The 13,622-nt window shown below is 29.7% G+C and overlaps 1 protein-coding gene across 1 annotated transcript; it reads left to right on the top strand.

Moving 5' to 3' along the window:
* Window positions 1-1,072: 1,072 nt before the first annotated feature.
* LOC146913180 (uncharacterized) lies at window positions 1,073-2,588 on the top strand. Its single transcript, XM_085718851.1, has 4 exons — window positions 1,073-1,402; window positions 1,487-1,584; window positions 1,911-1,961; window positions 2,081-2,588. The coding sequence occupies exons 1-4, from the start codon at window positions 1,270-1,272 to the stop codon at window positions 2,255-2,257; spliced, it is 459 nt and encodes a 152-aa protein (XP_085574977.1). The 5' UTR covers window positions 1,073-1,269; the 3' UTR covers window positions 2,258-2,588.
* Window positions 2,589-13,622: the final 11,034 nt, after the last annotated feature.

Raw genomic sequence — 13,622 nt, 5'->3', positions numbered from 1 at the left:
ACTTTAATAATTAAAAACAATTAACTAACACTACTATCAAAAAGAGGAGTGTTATTTGAACAACCAATTTGGTGGCAACTTATTTGACAACCATAATTTATAAAGAAAAAATAGTATTGTTACGGAAACCATAACAATAGAGAGATAAAGTAAAATATAATGTAAGTATGAGAAAGAAAGTTGTCACAATAATTATAACCAAATGAATGTTCAAATATCATTTCTCTATCATAGATAGAGCTGTCAAAAATGGGCCGGGCTAACGGGCCGGCCCAAAAGCCCATATTTTTGGGTCGGGCCTGAAAAACTAGCCCAAAAACACACTCGGGCTTTTTTGGCCTAAGCCCATTTGGCCCATACAAAATTTGGGCCAGACCGGGCTGGTCCATCGGGCTTTGGGCCGACCCATTATTACTACTTAATTTGATTTTGTTAAAAAAATAGTATATTTTTGAAAAAAATTATTAACTATTTTAAAATTTATCAATAAAAAAAATATTTAAATAAATAAACTTAATAAAAATGAATGAATTTAGCTTAAAGTTTTAAAATTTTAAAGTTTATAAACTATTAATTTGATTTAATTGAATGAATAATATAGAGTTTCATTAATATTTAATGTTAATGTAAAAATTACTTACATTTTTATGTTCATCCAATCATATTTTAGGAAAAAATAGTGGTGAGTAACTAATATATAAAAAAAGTGAATAAGTTTTAAAAGTAAAAATTAAACGGGCCGGACTGGCTTATGTCCCACACAAGCTGGACCGGGCTCTAAAATATGTGGCCCAATTATAATTGAGCCGAGCCGAGCTGACCAATTTATGTAGTCGGGCCTCTTGGGCCCGGGCCGGACCAGCCCATTTGACACGTGCTGAATGCCTTACTCTACACCCACACTTTTTTTTATTTAATTTTATTTTTTATTTTATTCCTTTTACTCACGTGACTGCCTGACTTCACACCACAACTTCAAAGAGTTCATTTGATTTGAGATTTCCCTCTCGTATTGAGAGAGAAGAGTGTGGTAATTGATTGATGTAAAGTCTGACTTTGGACTTTGTCTCAAGGAATAGGTCACTTTTTAGTTGGATTGCAAGTGAAGGCTTTTTATGAAGAGCAATGTAACTAAACTTAAGTAAGTAAAATGTCATCATTTAGTTCAAAAAAGTATTTTTAACCCTTAAACCAGTATTGTTGGCATCATCAATCTCTGCAAGAAAATCCATTTGATCACAAAGATTGGTTCTTCTTCCCTCTTCCATTATGCATAAAACAACAACAAAATCAAAGAAATTTAAAGAAATGAAACTTGTCTCAAAGTTCTCGTCTTTGCATTCACATGGAAATATAAAGTATAACAAGTATATCGGATCTTGGAAAAAATTATCTCAGAGGGGTATGGAGAAAATTATCTCAAATGTCTGTTCAGTTTGATTTGTTTAAGTTTTTTTTTTGATTATTTTCTGTTTTTTTGATTCAGAGGAAGCCAAGGTGCCCAAATCGCAGCATAAGTATTTCTCTTCATCATCATCTTCTTCTCGTGCTTCCTCTCGTGCTTCCTCTAATCTGCCAAGACAGGTTCTAAATTTTTTACATTTCACTCTAAGTGCTTGTTTGTATCTCATTTTATGAAGGATTGAAATCAACTCTACTGTATGGTTTTTTATAGTCTTTGGATTTTGTACTATGGGTTTTTTGGGTTCCGTTGTTATTGTTGTTTCGTGTCCATATATAGTTTTATGATGCATTGGTTTCAAAATGCCTAATTATTCAATATTAAAGCTTCATAGTTTTTTGTATTTCATTTTATGTAGTGATTCTAAGGATTGAAATCAATTCTACTAAAGCTTCATTTCATGAGCAAAATTATAGTTTCCATGAGCATTTGTTGTTTTTTTATTCAGACAAAGAAGATTAAATTGGATAAAAGAATTAGTCGGAGAAGAAGTGCTAAGGTAGGTTATTATTACCAAACATTTTATGTTCTCTATAGCATGATTATTGCTTTTATTCTTCATTGTTTCTTAATCTGCTCTTGTACTTCATATAATATTTTTTTGTATTATTCTATTAGGCTCCTTTGGGAATGGTTATCCCAAATTTTATGACAGACGAAGGTACAAGGGAATTAGTCCCCAGTCACAAAAGTTATAGTTCAACTACAATCTTCTCTGGTTCGAGTGGCGAAAATGCAGCGCTCTCCGCTGATGCTTCGGCCAGTTCTGCGACCAGCCTCCTTTGGATGAACTAGCTCTCTTCACTAGGCTTGTTCTGTTTTTTGTTTTTTGCTGATGAGTATAGACAGATACCGTGAAGGATGATGCAGGAGGGCATGATTTATTTTTCTTTTGACTAATTTTGTAACTGATCGTAACGGGGCTGTAATGCCATGACAATATGCAGCCTTCATGATCTGCTTTTTGATATTTCTTTTGACTAAATTTGTAACCGTTTGTAACGGGGCAGCGATGCAGTGGTATATTTATGGGGTAATATAGCTTAGAAGAATGCAGGATTAAATGTTCAACAGAAATTAACAGACTAACAGATAAGTGTGAATATGAATTCAAGTAAAACAAATGATTTAAGCACCTAAAAGCATTTGTTTAGTCTGTTAAGTCATTTATCATACGGTCAACTAATATAGGGTATGTTTTGATTGGTTTATTAGCTTATCTACTTGCTTAAGAAATTGTGATACTGTTTAAGAGAGCTTAACAAAATAGCTTATGTAAACTCCCTGATACAGCTTATGAAAAAAATATTATAGCCTAAATGTAAACGGTTTGACTTTAGTACTTTACTTTTATCTTTTGTTATAGAAATAACTTGTACACAAGTACTTATATGATAAGCGCTTAGTTAAGCTATTTTTTCAAACAAGGCTATATTCCAACAAATTTCAAAAATAGGATACTACTTTCAATCCCTGAACAGAATATCGTCGATCCATTTAATCCTTCTGTCAATAAATTATAATGCAAAACAGAAACCAATATCTAGCACTTAGTTTTCAAATTCCACTCCAAGTCGGTCCACTATCAATATTTAAAAAGGGAAATGATAGTTTAGAGTTGCCTTGGATTGATGTTTGTTTTTTAGGTCCACTTACAAACACAATGAATCTGCTTGCAGAAGCACATGCAATTTTGCCATCTTGTCCTCATTTTCCAAGGCACCCCAACCTGATTATGAAAAGCCTTAACAACTCCCAAGGAGTCTGTTTCAATCCATATGTCCTTAAGATGTAAATCTGAAGCCTTCTCCATAGCATACAAACAAGCATAGAATTGAGCCTCTAAAGGGGTAGCATGCCCCAACATTTTGAGCAAAAGCACCTAAAAAAGTAGAGGTGGAGAGGAGGATCCGTCACAGTTGATCTTGATGCATCCAGAAGAAGGAGGAGTCCAGGATACCTCTTGAATAGCAGAGAACTTTTTAGACTTCAAAGGTATGCCAAACAGTCTAGCAATCTTAAAGTCTTGCATAGCAGAAGCACCTTTGCCGATAACCAGATTGAAACTAAGTCTGACTTCTGCCAAAATTAAATTGAAAATGGAGCTCATATTACAATGTTTCTTTCAATCCATATGCCCCAAACCGCGCGTATGCACTATAGCAGAGTTTATGACCTGTTTCACCAACTTACTAGCAACAGATTGACTACTCATAAGCAAAGAGGATGTAGATGATGTGTCAACAAGAACATCAGTACCCTTGCTGAGCCAGTCCCACAGCTGACCAGTTACAATACATCTAAGGAAAATGTGCAGAGAAGACTCCTCATGCTTCCTGCAGAAACAGCACACAGAAACTATAACACATCCCCTTTTTCTGAGATTTTCATCCGTAGGCAACTTGTTGAGCAAAAGTCTGCAAGAGATAAAAGCCCTGGTTGGGGGAATATAGGAGTTCCAGAGAAGCTTGTCCCAATTAACATGAGGGCCACGGGGGACAAGAAACTAATAGGCTAGCTTGCTGGTTAAGCTACCCAGTTCAAGGAGTCTGGCAGACTTTCATGGGGAATAGGAGCTTTGAGTATTTGTTCCGTCAGCGCGCTATCTTTATGGATAAAGTACTCAGGGAGGCTCCAAGACCCATTGACAATATAGTCAGAAACCTTCATAGAAAGACTTTTGTGCATGCTTGCAGGGAGCTGCCAGTGGTCTACAATGATGTTATCAAGCCATCTGTCAGTCCAATAGTGTATGCTGTCCCCATTACCAACACTCCAAATAGCATTTTGCTGAATCACAGAGACTAACTGCTTAATGCCCGGCCAAATAGATGAAGATATGTGATAACCCTTAGCATGGCCCTGATGAAGGAACCTAACCCTTGCGCTTTTTTTTTTTTTGGAGGGAAACCTGAAACGGAAATAACAACCAAGATTTAAGCAAATGAATATGAATATAATGATACCTTTGAATTTAGTTGGGTATGTACTAATTATCATCAAATTATTCAATAATATGTCATATTTTTGTATTAAAACTCAATGTATCTAATTCAAAAATTAGATCAAATACATTAACTTTTAAAAATAAAATAGATACAATATTTTTTTTTTTTGGTTACAAATACAAAAATATTTTGTATTCTCATGAGTTCATGGTGTTTTTTTTTTAATAATAATAAATGTTAGTAATTATTTATTACATTTGATATTTTCGATGATATCATCAAATTATTTGGATCAAATACATTAATTTTTATTAGCTCAAATATCTCATAAATAGGACCGTAGGAAGTTCATCATTATTAAATATCGTCGAAAAACGAATTTATTTTCATTAATTACAACACATTAATTGTATATTAGGCCGAAAAAAGTGCCACATATATTTGAGAATGAGAAATGTTTAATTTATTTATATTGTAAATGTAGATGTTTGATTTATTTGTATTTTTTTTTTAAAAAAAATATTGATAGTGGACCGACTTGGACAGGAATAGATTATTTTTTAATAAAAAAAATGAAATAAGTAACCCAAAGAAGTAATAAATGCATGTAAAAATTTATAGATAATCTATATTTATGAACAAAACTTTTTTTTAAAATCTATATAATATAAATTTACGACCTGTTTCATGGCCCTTTATGGAAATGTTTTCCTCACTTGACATTTGGCACTTTAAACCAAATTTTCTCACTTGACACTTGGCACTTTAAACCAAACCAAGCAATTTCATGGCTTTGGCAATTAATGAATTAAACTAATTTTTATTTTTATTTTAAGAATAATAATAATAATAATGTGAGACGATTTGGGAATTAATTAAGTTCCCAAATAATGCCAAAGAAAAAGGAAGAAAACGTATATTCAAGCCAAAAAGGAAAAAAATTTAGTAAGTTAATACAAATACATGATAGTGCTATAATGTCAAATTAAACGTGGTTATTTTACCAAATTAATCAGTGAAAAAACCTATAAAGTAGACCTATAGCTTAGCAAATTTTTCACATCACAGACAGCTCATCCATTTGTTTTTCTATTTGTTTAGTTTTTCTAATGTTTCTTCTTCTAACTTCTTTACAATTCATATGGCACCGAAAATCAATTTCGTTTCTCATATCTCTTTTAAAAGAACATTGTTTTGTTCTAACTTCTTTACAATTCATATGGCACCGAAAATCAATTTCGTTTCTCATATCTCTTTTAAAAGAACATTGTTTTGTTATTATGATATAGGTTAATCTTCGTTTAACATTTGACTGTCATTATTTTATAATTTTATATATCAATTTTTCAATTTCTCAAGGAATCTTTATTTTTAGGGGTCAATGAATCGTTTTTTGTTATCTATAAAATATTTTTTTGAAGGAGTTATCTATAAAATATTGAAATGTGTATTCCTCAAGGAATCGTATTTTTAAATTTTTTTGGTTTTATTTTTTTAGATCTTTTTTGATATAGTAGATAGTTTGTTTGTCTGCTTTTTATTTTACTATTTATTTGTCTCAATCAAATATTACATCCAATGAATTTGTTCCCGATATCTCTCATTCGTAGAAAGAATTTTGGAGTATCATTATTGTTCGAATCATGTGCTTAATATTTTTTAGATTTTTTTTATTTAGTTTCTTATTTCTTGGTTAATCAAATATGACAATAACTAATTGAATTTGCTTTCGATATGTTTGTAAGTCAATGTGAAGACGTCACAATGCTATGATGTGCTATGATGTCAAATTAAATGTGGTTATTTTACCAAATTAATCAGTGAAAAAACCTATAAAATAGACCTATAGTTTAGCAATTTTTTCACATCAATGATAGCTCCTCCATTTGTTTTTCTATTTGTTTAGTTTTTCTAATGTTTCTTCTTCTAACTTCTTTAAAATTCATATGGCACCAAAAAGCAATTTCATTTCTCATATTTTTCTTTTAAAAGAACATTGTTTTGTTATTATGATATACCTTAATCTTTGTTTAACTCTTGGCTGTCATTATTTTACAATTTTATATATCAATTTTCAATTTCTCAAGGAATCTTTTTAATTCTTCGAAATTTTATATATATGGTAGTTTTTTTTTTCTCTTTTGATTCAATTTCATTGATTTGTTATATATTTTTTAAGTCAAATTTTATAAATATGGTAGTTTTTTTTTCCTTTTGATTCAATTTCATTGATTTGTTCTATTTTTTTTAATTCATATATATTCATTCAAAGATAAAAGCAGGAAACTTCAAGAATTGAAATTAGATACTAGGGTGATTTCTCATAAGAAGAAAAAAAAAGTGTACAGTTGTATATCCTTACATTTGTAGAGTTGTATATGTATTAATGTACGAGATATGTATTAATTCAAATTATTATCATTTTATGTAGTCAATCACCTTCAAATCAACATAAAAACAATTCTCTTTTCTTTTTACTAACATAAAATACATACATTTAATTACATTAAACGTAACAAAGAAATTAGAATATTTGCCATGCGCCAATCAAGACTATCTTAAAAAAAAATCATGATATGCTTTAAATAATATATAGTAAGTTTTCCTTTTTTTTTCATAGTCAATCAGTAATCACCCTTGAATAACATTTAAACCATCATAAAAAAGATCTCTTTAATTTTTTCAAAAATAAAACTCAAAAATTAATTGCATTAAAGGTAAACAAATTGTAGAAACTTTGAAATGCTTAAGTCACAAAAAACAAATTCACGGAATATTTAAATTACTCAAGAATATATAGTTAGGTCTCATTATCTTATTTGTGTCTTATTACTCTTGATCCTCATGTCATCCATTAGGATTAGTTTTACATTGTTTAGTAGGCCAAATTCCAGGATCTTATATATATAATGAGTTAGGATCCGTTGACACCAGGTGTCAAACTTTATATTGACACCAAATCCTAGCCCTTCATTTAAGTTTAATCAAAGGCTCTCATATCTCATAATCTCCTTAGTTTTGATTCCCATCACATATTAATTTTACCCTTTTTTTCATTTATTGTTGATGAATCGAGAATTACATCACATATTAATTTTACCCTTTTTCATTTATTGTTCATGAATCGAGAATCACGTTGACCATATCTTTTCCTACCTTTCTCAATGATTCCTCTCTATCATTATCTCCTCCTCAATGTATAATATTTTTTTGTTATGCTTGATAAAAATTTAAACCCAGAATGCCGGAAGCACCCGATTTTGTTCTTCGCTCAAGGATTTAAAAAAACTAGCAAGCATTTTCTGGGTGAACAAAATTAAATCGGCATGCACTAATTCTAAAGATAAAAGTTCATATTTTTCCATATTAATGGATGAAAATTTCCAAAAACTTTGTAAATAAAACTTTGAATAAAAAGTGTTGACTTTATCTATCCCTAATCAGTACTTATTTTATCTACTTTTACGATCAAATGGAAATTCAACATCATTTTGCCATTGATCCTGTTTTCAACAAGAATTCTTTTATTTATTCATAATAAAATAACTATCATGAAGATGAATTTTACTAACACCAGTTCTTAGCATCCATTTAGATTTATGTTTAGAGGAGCATGCATTTAGATATCGATAAAGTTAACCTCCATTGTTGACCATGATAATTTTGTGTTTGAAATAATTCTTTTTCAGCACTTGAGTAATATAATTAAAGAACAAGATTTGTTTACCATAAAAGAAATAAAAGAGCGAGATTCACCTACACCAAAAGAATTACAGATTTCTTGAGGCCTTAAATGAGTAGTTATAAGCCTTTGATTAAACTTAAATGGATGGTTGAGATTTGGTGTCAATATAAAGTTTGACACCTGGTGTGAACGGATCTTATCTCACACACACACACACACACACACACACACACACACACACACACACACACACACACACACGTTAATTGAATTATAAACTATTTATGATTGAAGAAAAAACAGTTATTTGTTGTTCAATTAGATCTCATCATTTGTAGCTATTTTTCATGTTTCTACAATGACTCGCTACATGTACATGTGTTCATCACATTCTTTAATTAAGGTTTCTACTATTCTTTGATAACCAATAAATAATCAAACCATCTTTAAAATAAAATCATCAAACCAAGCAAGTTCTAGATAACCAAGAACATAAATCAAAGTTTCTTCACAAAAAAAAAGAAGAATAAATCAAAGTATGGACAAATAACTTTTTGATATCATGTGGTTGCTAATTTAAAATTGAATTGGAAAAAAGCATATAGTCAACCTCAAATCAACAATATAGCATGTCATTGTTTTTTAATGAAACGGAAAAGTTCCATTTACGAGGGGAATATAATCAATCAACAATAACTGACCAGTAATACTAAAAATAGAATCATTCAATTGAAATATACTAAAAATATAGCATGAAAGCTCATTGCTCCAAGAGTTGAAGTTTGACTACAAAGATTTGCAGAGTTCCTCTAAAAAAGCAAAGAATTTGTAGAGTTGTAATTTTTTTTACACGAGTTGTGTATTTTAATCAAGTTTTACATTTGTAAAGTTGTATATATATTAAAAATTTGATTAAAGTGTCTAATGTTATGTGGATTATAAGTAGTTTTGTTCGTGTTGAGATTTTAAAAATGCAGCAGTAATATTGTAATTGTTGCAAGTGTCTAACTAATGACACTAATGACGAGTTATGAGTGTTTAAATCTACCGATTCAAAATAAAATATTATTGCATATGTTTGAATGTTCTTTTGTGAAACCTATCGGATTAGATCATATTTTGATTTGATTATTCGATTAGTTTTTATCTTAAAATTGATCGAAACCGCATCATGAACACCCATATGACGAGCCACTGTTTTTTTTCTTACATGAATATGTATGAGTGTAGATTTGACTAAGTTTGGTGGTTACTTTTCAATTTCAATGAAATTTGGGTATCAGAAGGTAAAGCTTTCAACGACAAAAAATAAAAAAATAATTCTCATCATTTTCCTCTTCTACTTTACACTTACACATTGTATCTTTTGAAAATACTTTGTAAAGTCCAATCATTGGCCTCTCATTGCTTCTCATGTTTTTGCTTACATAGGTTACCCTCATAAAGTCACTCAAATTCAAATAAATCAGACACTTTATTATGCAATCAATGTTGATGATATGCATTAATTTAAATATTTATTATTTGCTATAGTCAATCACCTTTAAATCAACATAAAAAATCATCTTTTAATTTAAATCATTCAACAATAACTTATGTATCTGATCTATACAGTGTTGTCAGATAGATCGATTATTTAATGAATCTAAAAAATAACATTTTTTCTACTTATAATGGTGATCGAGGGAAGTATATAGTTATGTCTCACTCTCTAATTTGTTTCTTACTCATGATCCTCATCACATCAATTTGGATTAATTTTACGATGTTGAACAACCCAAAATCAAGTAGCATAATTTTTTATTTTTTTTTGCAAATTTTTATAATTTTTTCTGTTTTATTTTGTTTATAATTGAAGAAATAACAATGATTTGTGTTCAATTAGTTCTCTCATCATTTGTAACATTGTTTCATGACTCGCTGCATGTGTGTCAAAATAAGCATGTTATGGACTTTTAGTGCAAATGTTTTAAAAAATTGTTTGTGGTTGTTTATTTGTGTCAAAATAAGTACCGTCAAGCACACAACTGATAGATGTGATCTCTAGAAAAAAAGTTGTTAACTTAACGTAAATTTTCACACAAGAGCGCACACACACTTAGTCAAGAAGAAATGCATCAAATTTTAGGAAATACCAACGCTAAATTAGAGCAGTTTTTAACTTCATAGGAAATTAAGCCTCAATAAAAATCATGGGATTGACTTTCTACCGTGTTTGATAAATCATTGCTCTTCACCTCATGTATCTTTCTTGGTTTTTTAAAGTTGAATTTTTTGGGTTGTCTTGATCATATATATAGCATCTATACTCACACAATAAAATATTGAAACATGAGTACATGACATAATTTCATTATTATTTACATATGTCGTGCGTTATTAGTATATGCTTGGGTCTTTGATTTTAATCTCTCCGTCCATGTATGTAAGCACCCTTTGCATTTTTCATATTTCTTAAGAAAAGCTGCAACGAAGTATGCCAACCAAAATCTTTTACAAAAGAATCAATCAAAGTATGGACTTCATAATGAAAGTAAATGTCTTTTTTGTACATTATGTCTTTTAATAACATAATAATGCACTTAAATGTATTTTAATACAAAAATAAATTAATGATCATTGAACCATAATGATTCTTGAGGTATGACTTTTAATGTCATTATTAAAAAAAATAAAAGTCCCAGTAATTTTTTTATGGTAAAAAAAAGTTACGATGATTGAATTTAATTTTGCACCACGTAGAAAAGATCTTAGAGATAAAAAAAACACTCAGTGTAATATTTTCATTACCTATCCCCAAGGGTATTTGAATGGCTCACAACCTGTAACCTCTAAATCTATAGTATGTATTTTTACTACTAGACTAAACCCTTTGAGTTAGAGAATTGCAAAGAACTAGAAAATGAATTACTATTTCAAATTATAATCACGACAAATGACATACTTCTTATACCCGAACCATATTTCATCTTGATTTTTTTATTAAAAGCAGTTATTGGTTGGTTTAATTGTTCTTGCTGATTGGGATTGCTTAGTCAAACACATTTGTTGGTAATTTAATGGGTTTGTTGAAGGAATAGAAAATTTTGGATAATTAATTTACCATGACTATAATGTGAGTTGTTGGTAATTTTATGATTTTGTTGAAAGAGATAGAGTTTTTTTGGTAATTATTTTACCAAAAAATTAGACTCAATTAAAAACCAATATTTTTAAAATGTCTCATAAGCATATATTTCGTCAACTTAGAAAATGCATTTCAACCAATGACCATATGTATGTAGGAATTTGAAATGATATAGGTTGACTTAAAAGGGCATGAAAGTGAATAACATCCAAAAACTAAATTTTAAGATAAATAATTTAAAAATGACATCCAAAAAGTAACAAAATAGGTCGTTAATAGTTCAGAGAGGAGCATATACTGGGTTTGATCATCAAATTAATCTAAAATCAACCACACCAGTGAGATTGATACCACATCTTCACTTAAAATGTCTAATAAGCATGTATTTTGTTAACTCCACATAACACATCTATATTTTGTCATTGTCAGATGTCACTGAAGACCATATAAGAAGGAAAGTGAAATAATGGAGGTTGGATTAAAAAATAGAATCAAAGCGAATGACATCTAACAACTAGATTTTAAGATAAAAAAATTAATTAAATGACATAAAAAAGTTCATCATAACGTTGGGACTTCCAAAGGGGCATAAACAGGGTTGGATAATCACATTAGGTTAAGAGCAACCATAAAAGTGAGGTTAATACCTCATCCAAATTGTTAAGGTACTAGGTATCTGGGTCATCTCATTTATATGTTTCATCGCTTAAGTTTGATACTCTCTGCATCTATGATCTGGTAGCATAGCTAAATAAGACCAGGGAAGGTGTAACATGGTAAAAAAAGTGGGTTGGTGTTGAGTTGATTTAATGGAGGAAATTTTTTGTTCCTTTCATACGAAGATAAAAAGAATTTGAAATGAGAGAAATGATAAGGAATAAAGGGGTTTATGCTTTTTGATAGTGAGAATATAGAGAATAAAGTTAGTTGATGGTAATTTTACACGTTTGTTGAAGGAGTTGCAGTTTTTTGGGTAAATGCTTTACCAAAAATTTAAAATAAAAAAGAAGTTACGTTATTTTAAAAATTCTAATAAACATGTATTTTGTTAACTAAGCATAATATGTATCCAATTTTCCATTGTCAAATTCCACCAAAGATCAAAAGTGAAGGATTTTGAAACAATAGAAGTTGAATAAAAAATATAGCATGAAAGTCAATGATATCCAATAAATAAAATTCGAGATAAAGAAAAAAAAATTACTCCCAAAAACTAACAAAATAGTTTATCATAATGTTGCGATAATATTAGGACTTCTTGGTGAGCCTACACTAAAATGGATATTAATATTAGGTCAATATGAACCGTACAAGTGAGATTGAAACCACATCTTAACACAAAACCTTAGGGCATTGGGTACATGGAACATCTCATTATATGCTGTTGAAAATTTTCTCTTCCATCCAATGTAGAATGTCAACTCACACTTGACACATTAACATCTCTTAATGAAGTGAGCAAACATTTGTGCCTGTAATTATATAGCGTGGTCAAATAAAGTCAAATAGAGGAACAACATGTTCAAGAAGGTGGGCTAAAAGCGGTTTCATAGAGGGAGATTTATGTTCATTTCTTTCATAATAATAGATAAAAGAAGTTATAAAGAAAAAAATTAATATGAAAAAGGATTTTTTCTGTTACATATGTAAAAGGATTTCAAAGATGAAAGAAACAATAAAGGAGAAATATATGTAGTGTGTTTTATTCGTGAGAGTATATTAAATAAACTAAGCTGTCGATAATTTTGGGTTTGTTGAAAGAGTTGAATATTTTTGAATAATTATTTTACCAAAAAATTAGGCTTGATTAAAAAAATGTCACGTCATTTTAAAAAAAAAATCACATTGTTTTAAAATAATGTAAGACATGCAGATTTTTCCATTGTCAGATCACACCAAAAACCAAATGTGAAGGAATTTGAAATAATAGAGGTTGAATAAAAAATAGCATGGAAACAATGACATACACAGATTAATTTTTAAGATAAATTTTTTTAAACAAATGACATCCAAACACTAACAAAGTAGTTTATCATAATGTTAAGACAATAGGGATCCTACATTGGATTGGATCACCATATTAGACCAAGAGCAATCACACATGTGAACTTAACATCAAATCTTCACTCAAAATGTTCAATGAGCGTGTGTTTTGTCAACTCAACATAATACAATTATATTTTTTTTAGTGCGATCCCACCAAAGATCAAAAGAAAGAAATTTGATATATTTGAGGTTAGACAAACAAATTGCATGAAAGTGAATGACTTCTAAAAACTTATATTTAATATAACAAAATTACGCAAATGAGATATCAGAACTAAAAAAAATAGTTTATCATAGTGCTTGAATTTCTGAGGTAGTCTGTAATGAATTTGATTGTCAAATTTAACTAAGAGA

The sequence above is a fragment of the Medicago sativa genome, chromosome 6 (genome assembly GCF_051527215.1).
Source record: "Medicago sativa cultivar Bolivia chromosome 6, Bolivia_mono, whole genome shotgun sequence".
Classification (NCBI taxonomy): domain Eukaryota; kingdom Viridiplantae; phylum Streptophyta; class Magnoliopsida; order Fabales; family Fabaceae; genus Medicago; species Medicago sativa.
This window is presented reverse-complemented; position numbering and strand designations above follow the sequence as displayed.

What these genes read in the sequence shown, in the direction of transcription:
- LOC146913180 (XM_085718851.1), top strand. Translation starts at nt 1,270, where the DNA reads ATGCATAAAACAACAACAAAATCAAAGAAATTTAAAGAAATGAAACTT. An exon ending in CCTCTAATCTGCCAAGACAG is followed by an intron (nt 1,585 to 1,910) that starts GTTCTAAATTTT and finishes TTTTTTATTCAG; the next exon opens with ACAAAGAAGATTAAATTGGA. An exon ending in GTCGGAGAAGAAGTGCTAAG is followed by an intron (nt 1,962 to 2,080) that starts GTAGGTTATTAT and finishes TTATTCTATTAG; the next exon opens with GCTCCTTTGGGAATGGTTAT.